Consider the following 19,256-nt stretch of genomic DNA (forward strand, 5'->3'; position numbering starts at 1 on the left):
TCAAGACGACGACACATAGCATGAGGCCGGGATTTTTGGGCACGGATGGCTGAGAAGCAAAGGCGTTTGGCGTCATGACGGATTTAATCACTATACTATGAGAAAAGCCTCATCAGTCTGGGGTAATAATTACAGTGCTGTTATTACGGTAGCTATTGTGTGCTATGGGGCAGTGACGATGGACGGCAGCAGCCAATTCAGCCGAGAGTCGACAGCTTAAATTGCATGTGTGCTCCATTGGCCTTACTTTGCTGTGATCACTATTGGACAACCACAGCGTATTACCGCATCGCTCCCGTCTTTCCGCCCCAATAGCGGTCGATTTACGGTTGATTTAAGCATGTAGTGACCCCTGCACCGCTAGTGGTGGTCCACGCTAGATGTGGAAAGAGCGGACAACTCTACAAGGAAGGAGCAATATAGCCAAACAATGGAATGTGTGTGAAGCTAGTAGGCGACGAAAATGGGGCGAAAGAGACGACAGAAAGAGAACAGGCACGATACTTGAACAACAACACGACACATATGTCAAACAGGACCAGGCAGAATAACTCACGGACAGAGTCACACTGTCGGACATTCGGCAGAGAGCGTCTTGGCAGTCGAACAGCCCGTTGCAGATTGCACTAGGATGTCCTCCATAAGCCAGGAGGTCTGACGTCGTAAAAGGCCAAGAACTGTGGGGAAGCTTCACAATTCATGTACGACGTATGTTGCAAGGTGCCTTTTGTGTCTTTTAAGAGCTCCAGGTCGTCTGGCGTCACTTCCCGCTTGCCGAGAGGTGGCATTTCCGAAGGAGACACCGGATTCAATGTCTCTCTGTATTCTTGTCGATTTGTTCCCGTGCAGGTCTCTCGCCTCCATCCTTGTTCTTTGGCTTTCCGACCGGAATCGAGAAACAGCTGTCCTTTCCAGACCGCCTGCGCACGTTTATTGCCAAGCTTTCGGTGGTTCTTGTCACTGTTGAATTTCATTTTTCATTTCATTCATAGTATTGCATTTTTACTTCCTTCCCTTTATTCTTCCATCGCCGGTGTCCCTCGCGCTTTCCTTCCCTTCCCTCTTGCCCTCCCTCGCTCTTTCTTTTGCTTTTCCTCTTGCCCCGTATTTGCGTTGTCGTCTTTCGCTCCTTCCTCGAGTGTGTCTCTGTCCCACACTCTGCGATCTCCACTCCTCACGGCTCACTCCTTCCCGGCCACGTCGTATGACCGCCCCCCTTGTCTTACCCCAAGATATGCCCGTGTGAGCCAGCAGCTCTCGTCGCTCCCTTCCACCTCTCTCCCGCCCCATCGAGGGCATGTCGACGGCGGTGTCGTGGGAGCAAGACACCGCGCACTAGACACCCACCAGCGAGATCGCCCGACTGCCAATCGCCAGCATGTCGTTTATCCGGGTCATTGGCCGCCGCCGCAGCCGGCTCGGCATGCTCGTGTTCTTTGCCTTTTGCGTGCTGATGCTGCTTCCGACGCCTCGACACGAGCTTGGCAACGCCCTTTACTTTGTCCTCTTCTTGCCGTCCAGCCACCTGCCGCTGTCGACGTTCTCCTCGTCGTTCCCGGGCTCATCGTCTTCCTTTGACGTCATCCGCTACATCAACCCGCTCATCGGCACCGTCAATGGCGGCCACGTCTTCCCCGGCGCCACTTTGCCCTATGGCATGGCCAAGGCTGTCGCGGACACCAACAGTCCCGCCGAGAATGCCGCCGGTTTCGTGTCCGACTACAGCAAGATTACTGGCTTCTCGCACCTGCACGACTCGGGCACCGGTGGCAGTCCGTCCATGGGCCAGTTCCCCATCTTTGTGCACCCCGGCTGCCCACAGAACGACTACAGTCAGTGCGAGTTCCCGGCATTTCGGCGCGCCGTCCACCGCCGCAACAACACCGCCCGCGCCAGCCCTGGGTACTTTGCTATTGACCTCAACAACTCGGTCAGTGCCGAGATGACGGCCACACAGCATGCGGCGCTGTATCGGTTTTCCTTTCCAGATGCCGTGGCAGCTGATGTGGCGGCTGCCAAGGCACCCAGAAGCCCCGGAACCCCCAGCGCAGCCACATCGCCTCCGTCTCCCCTCCAGCTGTGGTGCGGCGATGCCTACGTGCCGTATAGTCCACTGGTCTTGATCGACCTGTCAGACCTGGGCAACTCGCGTACAGGCGGCGGCATCCAGGTCTACCCCGACGGCCGCATCATCGGCGACGGCCGCTACCAGCCGTCTTTTGGCATGGGCCAGTACTCGGCCTTTTTCTGTGCTGACTTCCGCGGTGCTGCGATACGTAAGACGGGCGTCTTTGCCGGCACACGTGTCTCGGACGCCGTCAACTTTATCGGCAACTTGGGCGAGGGCTATTTCCGCGATCCCCGGGGCGCTGCCGGTGCCTGGATCCAGTTTGAGCCACCAGCTGCCGGTTCCGACCACACCATCACGGCCCGCGTCGGCATGTCGTTTATTTCGACGGACCAGGCCTGTGCCAACGCCGAGGCCGAGATCCCGGACTGGGACTTTGACGGCACGGTCCATGCTGCCCAAAACGCCTGGCGCGACAAGCTGTCGCCCATCCGGGTCGACGCCACCGGCGTGTCCTCGGCCATGCAAATCACATTCTGGTCCGGTCTCTATCGCTCGCTTCTGTCGCCGCAAAACTACACGGGTGAGAACCAAAAATGGGACTCGGACGAGCCCTACTTTGATTCTTTCTACTGCATCTGGGACTCGTTCCGCGCCCAGCATCCGCTGCTCACCATCATCGATCCACCCGCTCAGACGGAAATGGTGCGGGCCCTGCTCGACATTTTCCGGCATGACGGCAAGCTACCTGACTGCCGTATGAGCTTTTGTAAGGGCTACACACAAGGCGGGTCCAATGCCGACGTTGTCGTGGCCGATGCCTTTGTCAAGAACCTGACAGAGGGCATCGACTGGGCAACGGCCTATGCTGCGGTGGTGTCGGATGCAGAGGTCGAGCCGGGCTTCTGGGGCGTCGAGGGCCGCGGCAGCCTCGAGAGCTACCACGCTCTGGGCTTCATTCCCTGGAACGACAACGACGTCAACGGCACGGGGCCGATGAGCCGTAGCATTTCGCGGCTGGTCGAGTACGCCTACGACGATTTCGTCATCTCCGAACTGGCCAAGGGGCTTCAAGCCTTGGGCGGGGTCAAGAGTACCATCACGCCGACGGGCCAACAAACACTTGGCCAAGCAACGTCAGCTGATCTGAGTTTCAACCCATCCCGCTTGGCCGTAGATGCCGACAAGTACCATGGCCGTGGCGCCAACTGGCGCAACCTTTGGAACGCCGAGCAGCGCGACCTATACCGCGACGCGCAGGACGAGATCGTGCAGAGTGACTTTGTCGGCTTTCTGCAGCCACGCCTCTTAAACGGCACCTGGCGCTACCACAACACGCGCCGCTGCAGCCCCGTCTATGACATGCACAGCTGTTACTACGATACGGCCTACGAGACCTATGAGGGCAGCCCGTGGCTGTACTCGTTTTACGCTCCGCAGGACATGCGCACGCTTGTGCGCCTCATGGGCGGGCCCGCCACATTCGCACGCCGCCTGCACTATTTCCACGAGTCCGGCATTGCCTACATGGGCAACGAGCAGACATTCTTGCCCGTCTTCCAGTTCCACTACGCCGGCCGGCCCGCCCTCAGCAGCTACTGGGCCCACCGCTACGTCCCCTCTCTCTTCAATGCCACCGTCAACGGCATCCCCGGCAACGACGACTGCGCTATGGGCGCCTTTTCAGCGTTTGTGTACATGGGCTTCTTCCCCGTGGCCGGCCAGAACGTGTACCTTTTGACGCCGCCCTTCTTCCGCGAGGTCCACCTGCGCGCTCGGAACGGCCGCGACGCCGTGTTCCGCGTGCTCAACTTTGACCCGACGTACGCCAGCAAATACATTCAAAGCGCGACACTCGACGGCAAACCGTATACGCGTAACTGGATTACGCATGACATCTTTTTGACGGGCGGCGTACTCGAATACGTCGTGGGGCCCGAGGAAAGTGCCTGGGGTACGCACGACGAGGACTTGCCGCCAAGTTATTATGAAGGGGAGTAAATGTGAAGAAAAGACACGGGAGTGAAACGATGTCGCCAATGATACCATATATCGCATATTTTGCCATTTATTTTCAGTTTTGCTTCTTTGAATGCTCCAAATAATCATACATTATGTTATACAATGAGCAAAAACACATAACCAAGTGCAGCCTCAAAAGTCCGGTATAGCCAGTTCGTCCTCGTCCTCGTCCTCTTCCTCTTGTTCGCCACCCTCTTCCTCTTCTTCCTCGTCGTCCTCCTCGGCCTCGTCTCCTTCGCCTTCTTCGCTGTCAGAGTCTTCGCCCGGGTCTGGCCGGACAATACGGTTCAGAAGTGTCACAAAGGGTGTCAGAGCACTCAGCAGCTCAATGAGCTGGTCTTGTCCATCGGGATCCGTAAACATGCTGTCAGGAATCTTCTTGTGCATTGTGAAATTGCGCAGTTTCAAGAGCTCAATGTCCCGATGGTCGGCACTATAGCCCATCGGCTTCGTCTTGAGAGCGCCGTTCGCGTTGCTCTTGGCAAATGCCCTCTTGATGGCTTTTTCGTTGGCTTTGCCTGTCGACACGCCCGCCCCGCCCCTGAGCCATGTCTTCCGCAGCGTGTCATTCTCCACAAGCACCCGCCGCCACCAACGGGGCCGCTCGTCAATGCTCGCCCGCAGCAGCCGCAGCGAGTCGTTGTCCGGGTGCCACAGGCCGCCTCCAGCAAAGCACGAACCCGGTTCGCAGTGCACATAGTAGCACGCATACGGACCCTTTTTCCCCGTGCGCGACCACGCCGCCGAGAAGTGCGGCTTGTAGGGCCGCTGGTCTTTGCTGAACCGCACGTCCCGGTAGATGCGGAAAACGACATCCTTGGCCGGCAGTTCGGGGATGGTCTCGTCGGCGTCGGACGCGAGGCGGAGGCCGAGCGTGTCGACAAACGACAGCCAGTCCTTTTGCGCTCGGCGGAACTCGGCGTCGTTGCCCTTGAGCCACTCGCGGCGGTTGTTGGCCTTGAGGTCCTTGAGGAAATCCATCGTCACAAAGTGGACGCGTTCGTCGACGTAATCAACGCCGCCGAGGTCGCGTAGCTTCTTGTGCGGGACGAAGGTGACCTTGGGAGCGGCATCCGAGTCGGAGTCAGAGTCGGCGTCGCCTTGCTTGTACCTGCTGGCAGGTCCGCCCTTCTTCGCTCTCTTTCGATCTCCACCGTCATTGTCATCATCATCGTCGTCGTCGTCACCATCGTTGTCGTCGCCATCCTCTTCTTCACTATCGTCTTCTTCCTCTTTGTATGAATCGGCATCGCTGTCGCCGCTGTCATCAACCGGTCGACGCGCTCCATTTCGTCGTCTGCCCGACGAAGCAGTTGTCTTGGCACGCTTTCCTGGCCGCTCATCCATGTCTACATCCGAATCGTCGCCTTCAAAGTACTGGCTCTTTTGGCCCGAGAGGCTGATGCGCGTCGACCGTCGGCGACCTGACGGCTCAGGGGTGGGAGGTGCCTGTCGTTTGGGTGGCATTTTGTAGGATGGGACACATGAAATGAACAGTTGCGATGGATTAGTGATGGGTGATTGATGATGGAATGGAGAGAGCGACTTCAGGTGGTGGATGCCGTCGTCGTCATCAATTTGAAAGTCGCAAAGGACGCCTCCTCGATCCTCGGACAGCCAATGGACGCGACAAATCGCGACGCTAGTCTATCTTGGGTTACACCACTCAACACGCTGTCACGTGTTCAATTAAACGAGGTGTTTCTTCAAAAGCCACTACAACATACACTTTTTCTATTTGGCAGAGTGCAGTCCCCTGAGTTCCCCACCACCTTACAGGGCGTCTCCCCCGCGCTTTTAGACGGCTTTTCCTCCTCCGGATGTCGCTTCCAGCGGCTCCCGGCGTTCCTACAGCGCAGGTTAGGGGCCCGAGATACGTCGTATTAGCGCTTTACCTACGATCCACAGGGCCATACTAGCACCGTCTAACATCACGTCGAACACGTTACATGGGGCCGTTTTGTTGGTGGTCAAGATCCAACTGGCACCAGCCCTTCCACGCCTGTAGCACCTTTTCGGATGCTGCATGTAACAATCAACTTTGCCCACCGCGAGGGGCCAATACTGTGTACCTTGGCTTATACCAAAGTATCGTGTTATCTAGGACCGACTTAGTTGGAGTCAGCAAGCGGAGACGCTGGAACCACAAGACAGAAAAACAAGGAAAGAAAAGGAAAGCAAAGAGGGGAAACCTCGGGCAAGATACGAACTTCCAAATGATAGCATTCTGTGAAGCATAAAGACGAAGCCAGTCGCTTCAGATCCCCAGACTTTTCACGTCTCCACAAAGCAAAAGACCCAAAGATACACAGACACAAATACAAACAAACCAGCCACCACACAACCCCTCACTATGACTGTCTCTGAAGACCCCTACCTCACCAGCCTCAAGGCCGACGGCTTCGTCGTTGTCCGCAACGTCGTCAGCGGCGACGCGCTCAAGGCCCTCCAGGAAGCTGCCATCCGTACCGCCAACAAAGCCCGCGCCGGCGACTGGCCGCACGTGCGCACCGTCGGCAAGCAGTTCCCGCCCTGGGACCGGTGGGACCGGGCAGCGGCCGAAAAGGCCAAGGCGAGCAACGGCGTCGACCAGCCGGGCATCTGGGGCGTGCAGCACCTGATGCGCCCCGAGATGGGCGCCCAGGACGCCGGCATCTTTACGCAGTCGTACTTTGCGCAGGACGGCGTGCTCGACGTGGCGAAGCGCGTGCTGGCGTGCAGCGACGACGACCTGGTCATGGAGCTGTACAACATGCTGGTGCGGCCCGACTACAAGGACTATGAGCTGCGGTGGCACCGGGACGACATTGGCCCGGACGCGACGCCGGCCGAGGAGATGGAGCGGCTGCAGGCGCCCGCGTTCCATGCGCAGTGGAACTTGGCGCTGTGGGACGACGCCAGCCTGATTGTAGTGCCCGGCTCGCACAAGCGGGCGCGCACCGAGGGCGAGCGCGCGGCCGATCCGTACCAGGCGACGCTGCCATGCGACGAGGCGGCAGGCCACCGTCCCCAGCTCACCGTGCAGCTGGGCCCGGGCGACGCCGTGTTCTACAACAACAACATTCTGCACCGGGGCGTGTACCAGACGGCTGTGGAGCGGACGACGCTGCACGGGTCGGTGGGCCATGTGGGCGGCAACGCACTGCGGGCGCGCAACGTGCTGCAGCACGGCGTGGGCGACTGGGTGGAGCGGTGCGACTTCAGCGTGCTGACGGAGACTGAGCGGGCGCGGGCCGAGGGCATGCGTGCGCGACTGATCAAGATGGGCCGCGAGAGTGGTCCGGTCGGCTACTCATTGAAAGATTAGTTCGGCAGGTTCTGTATGTAGGTGCTTTTCATGATAATGAGTAAGGAGTAACATTGATCTCAAGATGGCATGCAAATAAACATATAACAAAGAAATGAAAGGAGTTCAGATCCTGGGGAGTGAAACGGACAGAAAAAACAACAGAAAAAGAAAACAAGTCCAAACGCTAACCAAGGAATCAGCCAAAATTCAAACCATCCAAATTAATCCCAAAACCATCTGAAGTCATACAAAAACGCCAAATAGAAAGCCACCGTCATACAAAAACGTCGCCGTTTCGGCCCGCCTAGCTCTGGAACAGAGCAATGGTGTCCGGGTAGACATTTTTATTGTCAGCCGCGCTCGCCAGCGACGCGCCATCCCTGTCGAGCATGCTCGCGACGCCAATGGTGTTGAGGTTGTAAATGTTGACTGCCGGTGAGCTGCCCTCGATCGAGGTGATGCGCGCCTGGCACGACCGGCCGGGGATACAGGTTTGGCCGTAGTTGCTAAAGAACGAGTAGAGACCGGCACCGTACACAAGAACCGTATCCGAGTCCAAAACGCGCAGACCCCACGCCAAAGCACAAGTGGTATCCGAAGCATCGCAGGCCGAAAAGTCCGGGTCGTTGTAGGTCGCATTGGCCTCGAACGGTGTCGTGGCCACGGGGTTCGGCTGGAAGTAGGGCGTCTCGGACTGGATCTGGCCCATGAACACGTCGCGGGCGTCGGCGACCTGGTACTGGTACAGCGTGTGGTGCTCGGAGCCGGTGCCAACAAGCCACACCGGGCCCGACGATGACTCGACGTAGAGACCGCGGCCGCTGTAAATAGAAATCTGGGTATTGTTCCAGTCGTCCATGTCGTGGTCAGCCGTCCACAGCCAGACGTTTTCGGCATACACGGCGGCGGCAGACTTGGTCACATGCATGGACATGAAGGCGCCAATGCAGTTGGAGTTCACAGTGGACGACTGCGGGTTCTTGAGGCAGCCAGCAACTTGGAGTTCGGAACCCATAAAGCCGCCGATGCGGGTGTGGACATCCCAGATACCGCCCAGGTCCGACGAGGCCGACGCATCGAGGTTCCACTGGATCAGGATGGCGCCCGCCTGCGAACCCTGTGTCGCAAGCACAAAGTCGGAGAGCTCGACGGTACCCTGCTCGCCCGAATAGGCACCGACCTGCAGCAGCGGCCGGGGGTTGCTGTCACTCTTGAAGAAAGAGTCGCCGCCCGCCAGGATGACGGGGTAGGCCTCGCCGACGATGCGTGCACCAGGCGGTACGGTCAGCGTTTTCGTCACCACATACAGGCCGTAATCGAGGTAAACAACGTTGCCAGTGAGCGTGGCAGAGTCAATCAGTTCCTGGAGGACAGCCGTGTCGTCGGTGACACCGTCCCCCTTGGCACCGGCCGCACGAGCACTGAAGAAGTTGCAAGCAAGGAGGTTCTCGTACTGCGGTTTGGCGCGGGCGTAGTAGGAACCAGGAACGCCAGCAGCGGAAGCTACCGGGTTACCCGAGGCCAGCAACGAGGTGGGCCGAGGGTTGCCGTTGAAGCCGCCCTGGAGCGGCGTGGGGCCGTCGGGAATGTACTGGTGACCCTGGCCCCAAGCAGCGACGGTGACAGCGACGCCGCCGGTCAACAGGTTGCCGTCGGGGGTCTGCACAATGACAGGGACCTGGTTGGCGACAATGTTCTCGAGGATGATGCTGCCGGCGGTCTCGGGCTGCGACGTGTTGGGCACATATGCCGAAACAATGGCGACGCTGACGCTCGTAAAGACACTGTCAAATACGGTGATGGAGCCGACAGACTGGGCACTTTTGCCGCCCGACGAGACATTGAGGCCCACATCGCAGTTCTTGATATCAAGGCCGTAGTAGGTCCAGCCCCAGTCCCAGAGCTGGTTGATGGCCGTGACACAGCTGTCAAAAGCCAGATTGCGCATCGTGAACTGCTGGTTCCCGAGAGACGCGCCAATGGCACCGCCATCAAAGGACAGGTCCGTCATAAAACCACCGCTGCCGCTCTCGATGAAGAGGCCAATGTGTGCCACGCCCTTTGTCCGGGGCATGACAAAGCGCACATTCTGCAGGCTCGTGGCCTGGGCGGTCGGCCAGTGGATGCCGTACGCGAGCTTGGTGGCGTCAATGGCCGTGGTGTCGAGCACGAAGTTGCGGATCTGGCGATAAAACAGGTTGGTCGACAGCCAATTGGGATCCGGGCCGCTGTAGTAGGGGTCGCCGTCGATGAGGCCGAGACCGACGAAGTTGGATGCGGCCTTGAGGGTGGGCAGGTTGGTGGCGTCGCCGATCAGCTGGGTCATGTAGGCCGGCAGGATGGACGTGGACAGGACATAGGTACCGGCCGGGAAGTAGATGACGGCAGGCGTAATAGTCGAGGACTGGCAGCCCTTGCCGCAGCGGTTGCCGTCGGCAATGGCGGCGTTGATGGCGGCCGAGTCGTCGGTCACGCCGTCGCCCTTGGCGCCGTAGTCGAGCACGTTGCGGAAGACGACGTAGCCATCCTCGGCGTACGGAGCAAGGCCATTGTGTGACACTTCTTCCATCCAAAAGGCAGCCTGTATGGCGGCTACAAGGTAGCCCAGCAGGGCCAGCCATGCCAGCGAGGGTGATGCAGTCTTCATGGTGACAGGGTCGGGGTCGGTGAAGGGAACTTGAAGTGGCGTTTGCAAAAAGGAAAAGACGACGAGTGACGAGGATGAAAATGAAGTAAACAACAAGCGTAAAGAACGACACCGGCGATGGAAGTTGGAAGGAGAGACTATCGCCAGACTGTGGAGGATTAGGGAGTGGAAGACGACGCCGAAGATGAGGAAGAGGAGGGAAAGGAAACAAGAAAAAATGGTCCGAAGAAGAGAATGGAGAAGGAAAAGACGAAAACAAGAGACTCGTGGCCTGGCCGAAATTCTCGTGATTTACATATTTCCCGTCGCGAGGCGAAAGAACGAGCGTAACACGGCGTGATAATGTGCGGCGACAAGAATTCAATAGAAACGGGAAGCAGAGCCAAATGACGTCGAAAGAATGAAGGCGTTAGAAGCAAGCGTGACGGTCGTGTCGAGTGGATAAGATGTACGAATAAAGGCGCGATTGGCATTTGGAGATGCTCCAGATGATTTGTACAAATGCAATTTGTTGTGCCCCTTTTCGGTAGAAGATCGTCGGAAAGTCTCGCATGGCAGTTGCTACAAGGCGGACTGGACGCGAGGAAAGAACGGCTGTGAATTCGGGAGGAAAACAGTGTACACTGAAAGTACGACTGTAAATTCTGGAGGAAGACACTGTACACAGAAAGAACGACTGTCGCCGAACACAAATTCAGGGGCAGCGACCAAGAAAATGGGAAATACGGAAGGGTCGATCGATGTAAGGGGTGCCGAAGGAGATGAGCTGTGATGGAGCAGCCGTAGATGTTTACTTCTATGTTGTACTCTTGGCAAAATTCGGGAGGGCACAGTACTGTGCATTGGACAGGGCTACGACGAGCAGGGTGCATTCGCGTTCGAGTATTTGAAAAGTAGGGTAACGTGTGCTATATTATTGAATTGGCTCTCTGTTCAATTCAATGGTCGTTTGGAGGAATGTCGACGCGCCTGGGTCGTGCTTGCTGTTTTAAAAATGCATTATTGCCTGTTTTGTGCTTGCGTCGCGCCGCTCTTTCCTCATTCTATTCCTTCCAAATGTCTCAACAAGGCTTGCCAAGTGGGAAAGGTATTTGGGAGAAGAATGGGATGGAGAAAGAGCGCGTGGGTGTGCAAATGCAAGTAGACTCAGGAAGGAACGACGCGTTCAAACGTGAAGTGGTTCCGGGAACGAAGAAAAAGAAGAGAGTGTCGTGCTGATATTGTTCTCATCGCTTGCCTCTTGCCTACCTGTATATTGTATTCCTTTGCTCGCTTTCTTGTTTATTGAGACAATGCTCCGCCGACCCAACGGAAGCTGCGTTGTGATTTCCGAGTCTTCACGTTTTGGTCCTACCAGGTAAAGAGAGACAAAGGTCAAGAAGGTCAAGAAGTAGCGAGACAGGAGACAGGAACGACAGTAGCACCGTTGAGTGTGGTCCAGGCAGTTTCAAAGGAATTCATCATACTTGTCTATATGGTATAAATGCTGGTCGTCAAATGAACATTTGGAAATTAAACACGGCATGCAGAAGGCACAAAAAGACGCTGACAAGGCGCCGACAAGACGCAAAGACACACGTCTCGCATCGCTCCCCTCACTTCTTCTCCTTCGTGTACTCCCTGGCCTGGGCGGCGGCCTCAATCTCGGCGCGCTTTCGTGCATAGAAATGCTCGCCATAGTAGGTTTCCCCGGCGGCCGGTTCCCGCTCCCTTTCTTTGCCCTTGCCACGTCCAAACATGCGGCCGAGCCAGCCTGACGAGGAGGAGCCGTGGCCGGCGCCGGGACCACTACCAGGGCCCGTGGCGTAGGCGCTTCTACCGCCGTCCGCGCCTCCGCTACTGCTGGGACCTGCACTGGAAAAGAAGCCGCCCGGCTTTTCCGCCTGGGGTGGCAGCGCTAGGTTGGCAGCCACCCCACCCGCAGCGACTTGCCGATTCGGTTCGTAGGCATTCGTAGAGGAGAGGGCGAAGCGGGTGGCGGTGGCGGTGGCGGGCGTCGTCGATGTCTCCCGGCGGTGATCGCGGTAGCTGTCGGCGAGTGCAGCCTTTTCGGCAATGGCAGAACGGTCCGACGCCGACATGCCGGACAAGTCTGACTTTTGCGGCATGCTGGGCTGCTGGCCCGGGGCCGCGGGCTTTGCAGGGGCTGGCACGGCCCGCAGTTCGCGCATGCGGATCTGGTGGTCCAGGTGGGCAACGCGCGCGCGCTTCTCGGCCAGCTGCCGCTCCAGATCGGCGGCCTGCAGCTGGGCCTGCCGACGCATGTCGCGCAGCACCGTAAGGTCGGCAGCGTCCTTGGCCACGCGCTCCCGTTCTTCTTGCTCGATTCGGGCGCGCTCAGCGTGGCGTTCGCGCCGTATGTGTTTCTTGGTGTGTGTCATGTAGTATATTTGGTTCTGGTCGTCGAGCCCCTTGGCCTCATCCAGCCTGGCCTGTGCCTCACGGATCTGGTCGGCGGCATCGTCTTTCGCTTTCATGCGCGCCGTGCGATCGATCTTGGCCTGCCGCCTGGCCTCGCGACGCGCGCGCCGCATTGCGGCGACATCGGGCGGCCCAGCATCACCGACGTACGTGGTGCCTTTGCTGCTCGCCGCGGCGCGCTCGTACTCCTTGCACGGCGTGCAGTAGTGGGCCCAGCGCGTGGTGGAACCGAATCGGTCGCCCATGCCGTCAACGTAGACAGGGTACCGCCCGTCGGGACGGTGCTCGCGGCGGTCGAGACAGGAGCAGCAGCGCCGCGGGCCTGACGTCATCGAGCAGCCACGGCTCGCCCAGTGACCACAGTCGAGGGACGACGTGGCCGACGAGGAGGAGCCTTCGTCAGCAGTCAATCTGTCCGCGTAGTTCCAGCTGGACTTCTTTTCGGGGAGAACCGATGGACTAGCAATGGTCTCGCTGCTGCTGCGAGCATGATCATTGTAGGACGCCTCGTACGAGGGCGGCGATATAGATGGGGTGCCGCTGATGTGGTCACCGAGATCGATCAAGTCGCCTTGCGCGTCCGCTGGCGCAGTTGAAGAGCCAGGTGCATCACCGAAGCCGTGTGCTCTGTACGGCGGCGGCGGCGCGTTGTCGTTGTTGGCGCTGTGCATGGTGGGAAAAGAGAAAAGTTGGAGGTACGGCGGTCGACAATGCGGCCAAGGCGGTGCCGCCAAAAGGCAGGCGCTGAAAGGGCAACTACAGGTAGTTTGAAACAGGCGTTATGCACTGAAGCCACTGCACAAAGTAAATACAGAAAAGAGCAATCTCGAGAATGCAAAAGGTGCAGCTGGTAGATGTCGCCAAAGAATCGTGGTCGCTGAAGCTGCTATTGTAACGAGCCATGGATGAAGGACGGCGGCAACCTTTTGTATCGTATCCTCTTATTATTGATCGCAAGGCTGCCTGCAGTGCCTTGCAGTGTGGGCGCATTTTTGACATTCTGCCAATGCAGCCTTGGGAAGTCGTGGAGGCTGTGCCCAGCCCTTGCAACCCGCGCCACTTACACCCGACAAGGAAAGACCCCACATTTTATGGAATTGAGCTCACAGTCCTTTGGCGGATTTGGGTTTGGACAGCCAAGAGAGATTGCCCAAACAGCCAAACAAAGGACCACGAGAGCACACCCGCAGTGACCCCTGATTCACCTTGCTGAGCGGCTGCACAGCACCTCGGAGGGACAGCCTACCTTTGAGAATTTATCAATCTCTGAAGTTGTGATGCGGCATGGGATGACATACATGACGACCAAAGAGGAAAGAACAAACACTGACGGCTTAAGAGAGGGAGGGGTTGATAATAAAAAAATGAAATAAAATTAAAATTAAAAAGTAAAAAATAAATGAAAAAATAAAGAAAAGAAAAGAAAAAGAAAAGAAAAGAAACGAAAAAGAAAAAGCCAATAAAGAATACGTGGCGGCAGGCCGAATGAGGCGCTGGTTCTGGCAGAGGGTGTTGTTTACTTCCCTTTAGACCCTGTAAAGTCAACAAACAAGGCAAGGGCTCGCATCGCCGAACAAAGAAGTCGCGATGTACACAACAACACCATTGAAGGCAACAAGTCGAGTGCTGGAGATTTGTCTGAATGACCTGAAAGTATGAGTTGAATTTTTCAAGAGCAGAAAAAAGTTAGAATAAACGTATCCCATTTCAAGGAAAATGAGAAGCCTGAAAACAACCGTATTCCAAGTTGACCAAAAAACCTTCAAAAAAATAATATATACGGCAGGAGAGGGATTCGAACCCCCGTCCCCAAAGGGCCTGCGCGCCCCCGCCGCCAACAACTTTTCCAGGCTCAAGAGTAGAAAGACAGTAGAAATACGAATGAAAGAGACATGAAAAGGTAGAGGAAAGCAAAGGGTGCAAACGAGTAGATCTGGCCAGACACGACTGGCAGACCATTCCAGGCCTGTTCCCTTTTCAGTAGACTGTGCATACAGCGCATACAACATATAACAGTGCACAATGCCGAGGCCCGACGACCCAGACTCGCTGCGTAGCCAGTCGCCGTTGTCGTGAATTGTAGCCGCTGTAGGTTTGCTGATGTATAAACAATTGTTGGCCGTTGTAAGTGGATTTTGTGAGGTGTTGCGGAATTCCAATTTTGTTGTTGCTTCGGCTGAAGACTATTTTGGTCCTTTTTTATTTATTTTTTGTTCTTTTGTTTGGGCGTCGTGTATATTGCCAGAAAGGAGATTTTATTGCAAAGCGTGGTTGAAACCAGGAACCGAACACCAGAAACCAGACACCGAACACCGAAAACCCGAAAATCGATACCAGGAGAAGAAATGAGAAACAGAAACAGAAGCAGAACGAAATATGATTACATACGCTGGCGCAGACCAGCTTCTGTCCGGTCACCACCGGAGAACGGCTGCGAGGAAAACTTGTTGGCTTGGCGGGGCCGGCACAGGGTCTTAACCACTCGACCATCCTGCCTTTCAAAAGAGTATTGCAAAGTGAACGGGCGCAGCAGTATATACAGGATGGGCTGCACAATTTCTGTAAAAAAAGACGACGAGGAAGGTGGGGAGACGCGTTGAGGACGGGAAGGCGCGATGGTTTGTTACGGACGTGGACGGAAGGAGCTGGGGGAGGGACGGAGGCGGGAAAGAGCCGCAGGATGGAGACATGTAACGATGTTGGGACAATCACTTATCATGGACACGGATATGGCTGGTTTCAATAAGCACTTGCCAAACAAAAAGTACGAACTAAGAATAAAGGTGGTCAAAATAAATCAATCACGCTGGTACGATTCGTACTTGTGAAGCAACCAAATCCAATAGTTATATAAACAATACGCCCACACCGAAACCCCGGACCGCCCAGAAATCACAAAGTCCCCAAGGCTTCACAAACGCCAGGGCTTGCCGAGACGTAGGAATACCAAGTCAAACAAAAGTAAACAGTAGGAATGGAAAACAAATAAATATATAAAAAAGAAACAGAGACACAACGGACTCTACAGACCACCAGCGGCGGAAATCCGCGCCATTGGGGTCCGGTCGCCCGGCTTCTCCAAAATGTCCGCATAGCTCTCGAGACCGAGACCCATAATGCTAATCACCTCAAAAATGTGCGTGCCCTTGAACGTCTCCGCCCATAGGTGGATCACGGCCGTCGCAAGCTGACGCAGCTTGGCGCCGTCGTTCCCCGACGCCGTTGACGAAGTCGAGACTGCGGCCGACGCGCCCGATGGCGCACCGCCCGACAACGACGGGTCAATGGGCACGGCAAACTCCGTCTCGTCCAGCAGCCGGCGCACGTTGTCGAGCAGCGTCTTTTCCTCGGCCGAGATGGGTGCGTCGTTGGGGCCAATGGACGCCAGCGTAATCAGCCACTTGGACAGCAGCAGAGCACACTCCATATTGCACACTAGATTGCGACGTTAGAACAAAATAAAAACAAAACGTACAAACCAGTGGGCTTGCTTTGGTGGACACGATTTGACTCACAAGACAGCTGCATGCTCCACTCCAGGGACTTGGTCCGCGCCACGTAGTTGACGCCGGCCTTGACGAGCATCGCCAGCGCGTGGATCGCCTGCACCACAGCGCGCGTCGTGCGTGGACTGCGAACTAAGAGGGGCACGTCGTTGAATGCGTTGGCAATGATGCCGTGGTCGCGCGTCTCCAGCCGCCGGCTCGGGTTGAGGTCCGTGTACAGCCGGATGTATGCTAGCCGCAAAAGCGCCGTCGCGTTGAACGCCACGGAGCCACTGTGGTAGTTGTCCGCCGGGTTCATGCCAGCCTGCTGGTGCTGGTGGGCACTCTCGGCGGCGCGCATTTGTCGGTGCTGCTCGAATCCGATCTGCCACAGCCGCAAGCCGTGCGCAGTCTCCTCGACGTCATCAATCTTGAGGCCACGGTGGATGCCGTACGGTGTGGCAATGCCGACAGAGGTCTGCTTCAGCAGGTAAATGTGCTGGATGAAGCAGTGCATCAAGATGTAGTTGCCGAGTGATGTCACATGACTGAGCGGCACCTGGACGTTGCGGTTGAGGATTCTCGAAAAGGCCTCCTGCAGAGGCAGCTCGACACTGCCATAGGCCTGGCGTGCTTCCTGCCACTGCCACGCCGTTTCCATTCTCCAGAGTCGCGAGGGCTGCGGGAGAACCAGGTTGACCTCGGATGTCAGCAGCAGGGGCGGCGTGTTGTACACGACGCTGCATAGATTGAAAAAGCAAAACGCGATCAGCTTGGTGCGCGTACTGCCTTCAACGCGGATCCACGTGTCCCAGTCAGTCACCTGGCTGGACGGCTGGGATTCGAGGCCCTCTTCGCGGACAAGAACGGCCAGCTGGCTTTGCAGAGAGAGCGCTTCGTGCAGGATGGCCTTGGGGCCCCACAAGCCGACGGCAAACAGGAGCAGGAGAGCCTGGATGGTTTCGAGGCGAGCCTGCGGCGTGTTTGGCGAGCTAAAGGCCGGTTAGTATATTTTATTTTTATTTATTTGAAAAGAAAAAAAAAAGAAAAAGAGGGGTGGGGGCGACATACTATGGCTCGCGATGTGTATCCTGGGTCAAGGGACGGTCGTGTTGCACCGAGTTGAACGAGTGCCGGTAGCCCGTGCTGGGTGACGGGCGTGTTGAATGTGGGCTGTAGGCGGCCGAGGTAGGAAGCAGGCTGTGCACCTCATGACTATGACGACGGCGAATCTGCTCAAACGCAATGGCCTTGGCGGCGTACCACAGCGCATAGCCACGGTGACTCTCGAAGCGGTACTGGGCACCGACAGCGAGAATGGCCAGAATTAATTCGGGCGAGAGCTCACCAGGCGACAGGGTCGGCAAATGCAAAAATGGGAGGTGCTCGTGGAAGCCGCTAATGTATCCCTCAAGGAAGCGGGTCAGCGTGTGCCGGGACGGGCAGACGAAGTCGGTAGGCAGAACCGACGAGAACTCTTCGAGGCGGCTCTTGATCGTGTTGTGATCCGCCAGTCCAATGCGCCATCCGGGAGCGCGCATCGAACCTTCGTCTTGCGAACGCTGGGGACCGGATTCCGAGTGTATGTCGCGCATGTCCGGCTGCACAGATGGGAACCGTGTCGAGGGAAACGACGAGCCAGCCATCTTGGACATGTTGTTGCTGCCACCACGGCCCCACATGCCAAAAGGCTGGTCGGACTCGAGTGCTGTTGGCAAAAAGTGCGAGGACGAAGTAAAGTCGTCGAGGAACAAGTGGTAGTCGTCAAACGACGCGGCAGGCGGCTGGCCGGCGTAGGCTGGCGGGATGGCCTCCTGCGACGCCGGCGCCTCACGGCTGCGATCATTATACGGCGGTGGCGTTGTATCAAAAGACTTGACGGGCGGGATCGGGCCGGTTGACGACGAGGGGCCAAGATCCGACATCATGGGTGGCATGACGCTAATTTCGGCGGCCGATGCCAAGTGCGTGGCGGCATCTGAAAGCAGATCCAGGTTACAGGCCGGCACGTTTCTGGATGCAAGCCGGGGGTCGGTCGGTTGCGGTGGCGGCAACGACGCAATAGAATGTGACGGGTGGGCGGCATGGACCGAGTGCTGTGATGGCGACGGAATTGGTTGAGGTGCTTGGGCGGGGTATCTGGAAGTTGAGGACTGGCGCCGCTGCATGCCCATCATACTCATCTCGCCATGGTCCTCCGAGGACATTGTGTGGCCGCTGCCCGATGACGTTTTCCGGATTCGGCTGGCATCCTTGCCGCCCTCATTGAGATGAACAAGCTTCTCATGGCGGACTAGAAGGTCACTGATGTCCATGTATGAGCATATGTGTTATACGTTGGGGTGATATGACGCAAGGGAGTAAGGTGTGCAATGGGTAGCATATGTTTGATGTGCGGATGCACGCGCACCTGGTAGGAGACGTAATACAGTGGGATGGTGAAGTTGTAGTGCAAGTGGTAACGTGTATGAGCGTAGCTGGTAATATGTACGTAGAGTAAAAATTGACGAGCAGCAGGTGATTGGAGAAGTAGCCAGAAAGACGCAGGCTCGGGCGGATCGTATGAGAGATCGGAACGAGACAAGGCTGAGAGAAAACAATAAGACAACAGAATATGAAGAAGAACGCTGAAGAGTAAGGCAAAGACAGGAACGAATATGGCTACGGGTAGCGAGGAAAGGAAATTAGAGACCGCGAGGCTAGGGGGATTTTGAGGGGAGGCCTTCGAGCATGCGTAGGTTCGGTCCGGATTCCGTGATGAATATATTGAATCGCGTATCCGACGTTGTTGCTTTTGCTCGCACTTGTATAACTCGGATCCGCGTCCACCCTCATTACCCCATATAACACCTGTTGGCTGTCGTCGACAAATCCCCAAGATTGGTATCAAAAAGGGAAATCGTAGAGGCGAAAGGAAGTGAACTGTAGCGGATGGAGGAGGCAAGTCGCCGAGGTGATACGAATGTACAAAGGGTGAGGTAACGATGGGCATGTGAAGGAAACGATGGGGAGTCGATTTTGGGGGAACCAACGATGAAAGAAGAGACGACGCGATAAAAAATTGAAATAGACGAAACCAGCAATCGCTTGATGAGAAAGGTGATGAAGAGAAGACGGTGCCAAAAAAAGAGTCATCAAGGAGAAGATTAAACATGGGGAGAAGGAGATCAAAACTCACCGTCGACCAAAGGTCTTTCCACAACGCGCCCAGTTGCAGGCAAAAGGCTTCTCTTTGGTATGTGTCCGCTCGTGTCTTTGCACATGCTCCACACGCCTAAAAGAGAAAAGAGTTCAATGTAAGCTAATATGCGCGGAAAGCGGAGG

The 19,256-nt window shown here is 56.6% G+C and overlaps 7 protein-coding genes across 7 annotated transcripts; 2 read left to right on the plus strand and 5 right to left on the minus strand.

Annotated features, from left to right (window-relative positions):
* Positions 1-626: 626 nt before the first annotated feature.
* On the minus strand, positions 627-974 carry SPSK_04683 (uncharacterized protein; the record flags this gene model as incomplete). Its single annotated transcript, XM_016731483.1, has 1 exon — positions 627-974. The coding sequence occupies one exon, from the start codon at positions 972-974 to the stop codon at positions 627-629; it is 348 nt and encodes a 115-aa protein (XP_016585949.1).
* Positions 975-1,378: 404 nt separating this feature from the next.
* On the plus strand, positions 1,379-4,069 carry SPSK_03982 (uncharacterized protein; the record flags this gene model as incomplete). Its single annotated transcript, XM_016730797.1, has 1 exon — positions 1,379-4,069. One exon carries the CDS (start codon positions 1,379-1,381, stop codon positions 4,067-4,069), a length of 2,691 nt encoding a protein of 896 aa, XP_016585950.1.
* A 153-nt stretch (positions 4,070-4,222) lies between these two features.
* Positions 4,223-5,557, minus strand: SPSK_04306 (uncharacterized protein; the record flags this gene model as incomplete). The annotated part of the gene is made up of 1 exon (XM_016731116.1): positions 4,223-5,557. The coding sequence occupies one exon, from the start codon at positions 5,555-5,557 to the stop codon at positions 4,223-4,225; it is 1,335 nt and encodes a 444-aa protein (XP_016585951.1).
* An 886-nt stretch (positions 5,558-6,443) lies between these two features.
* SPSK_04469 (uncharacterized protein) lies at positions 6,444-7,397 on the plus strand (the record flags this gene model as incomplete). The annotated part of the gene is made up of 1 exon (XM_016731275.1): positions 6,444-7,397. The coding sequence occupies one exon, from the start codon at positions 6,444-6,446 to the stop codon at positions 7,395-7,397; it is 954 nt and encodes a 317-aa protein (XP_016585952.1).
* A 286-nt stretch (positions 7,398-7,683) lies between these two features.
* Positions 7,684-10,026, minus strand: SPSK_04027 (glucan 1,3-beta-glucosidase; the record flags this gene model as incomplete). The annotated part of the gene is made up of 1 exon (XM_016730840.1): positions 7,684-10,026. One exon carries the CDS (start codon positions 10,024-10,026, stop codon positions 7,684-7,686), a length of 2,343 nt encoding a protein of 780 aa, XP_016585953.1.
* Positions 10,027-11,621: 1,595 nt separating this feature from the next.
* On the minus strand, positions 11,622-13,118 carry SPSK_04254 (uncharacterized protein; the record flags this gene model as incomplete). The annotated part of the gene is made up of 1 exon (XM_016731065.1): positions 11,622-13,118. The coding sequence occupies one exon, from the start codon at positions 13,116-13,118 to the stop codon at positions 11,622-11,624; it is 1,497 nt and encodes a 498-aa protein (XP_016585954.1).
* A 2,351-nt stretch (positions 13,119-15,469) lies between these two features.
* On the minus strand, positions 15,470-18,247 carry SPSK_03968 (C2H2 transcription factor (AmdA); the record flags this gene model as incomplete). The annotated part of the gene is made up of 3 exons (XM_016730783.1): positions 15,470-15,882; positions 15,927-16,924; positions 17,004-18,247. 3 exons carry the CDS (start codon positions 18,245-18,247, stop codon positions 15,470-15,472), a joined length of 2,655 nt encoding a protein of 884 aa, XP_016585955.1.
* Positions 18,248-19,256: the final 1,009 nt, after the last annotated feature.

Source organism: Sporothrix schenckii (assembly GCF_000961545.1).
Source record: "Sporothrix schenckii 1099-18 chromosome Unknown Cont47, whole genome shotgun sequence".
Taxonomy (NCBI): Eukaryota; Fungi; Ascomycota; class Sordariomycetes; order Ophiostomatales; family Ophiostomataceae; genus Sporothrix; species Sporothrix schenckii.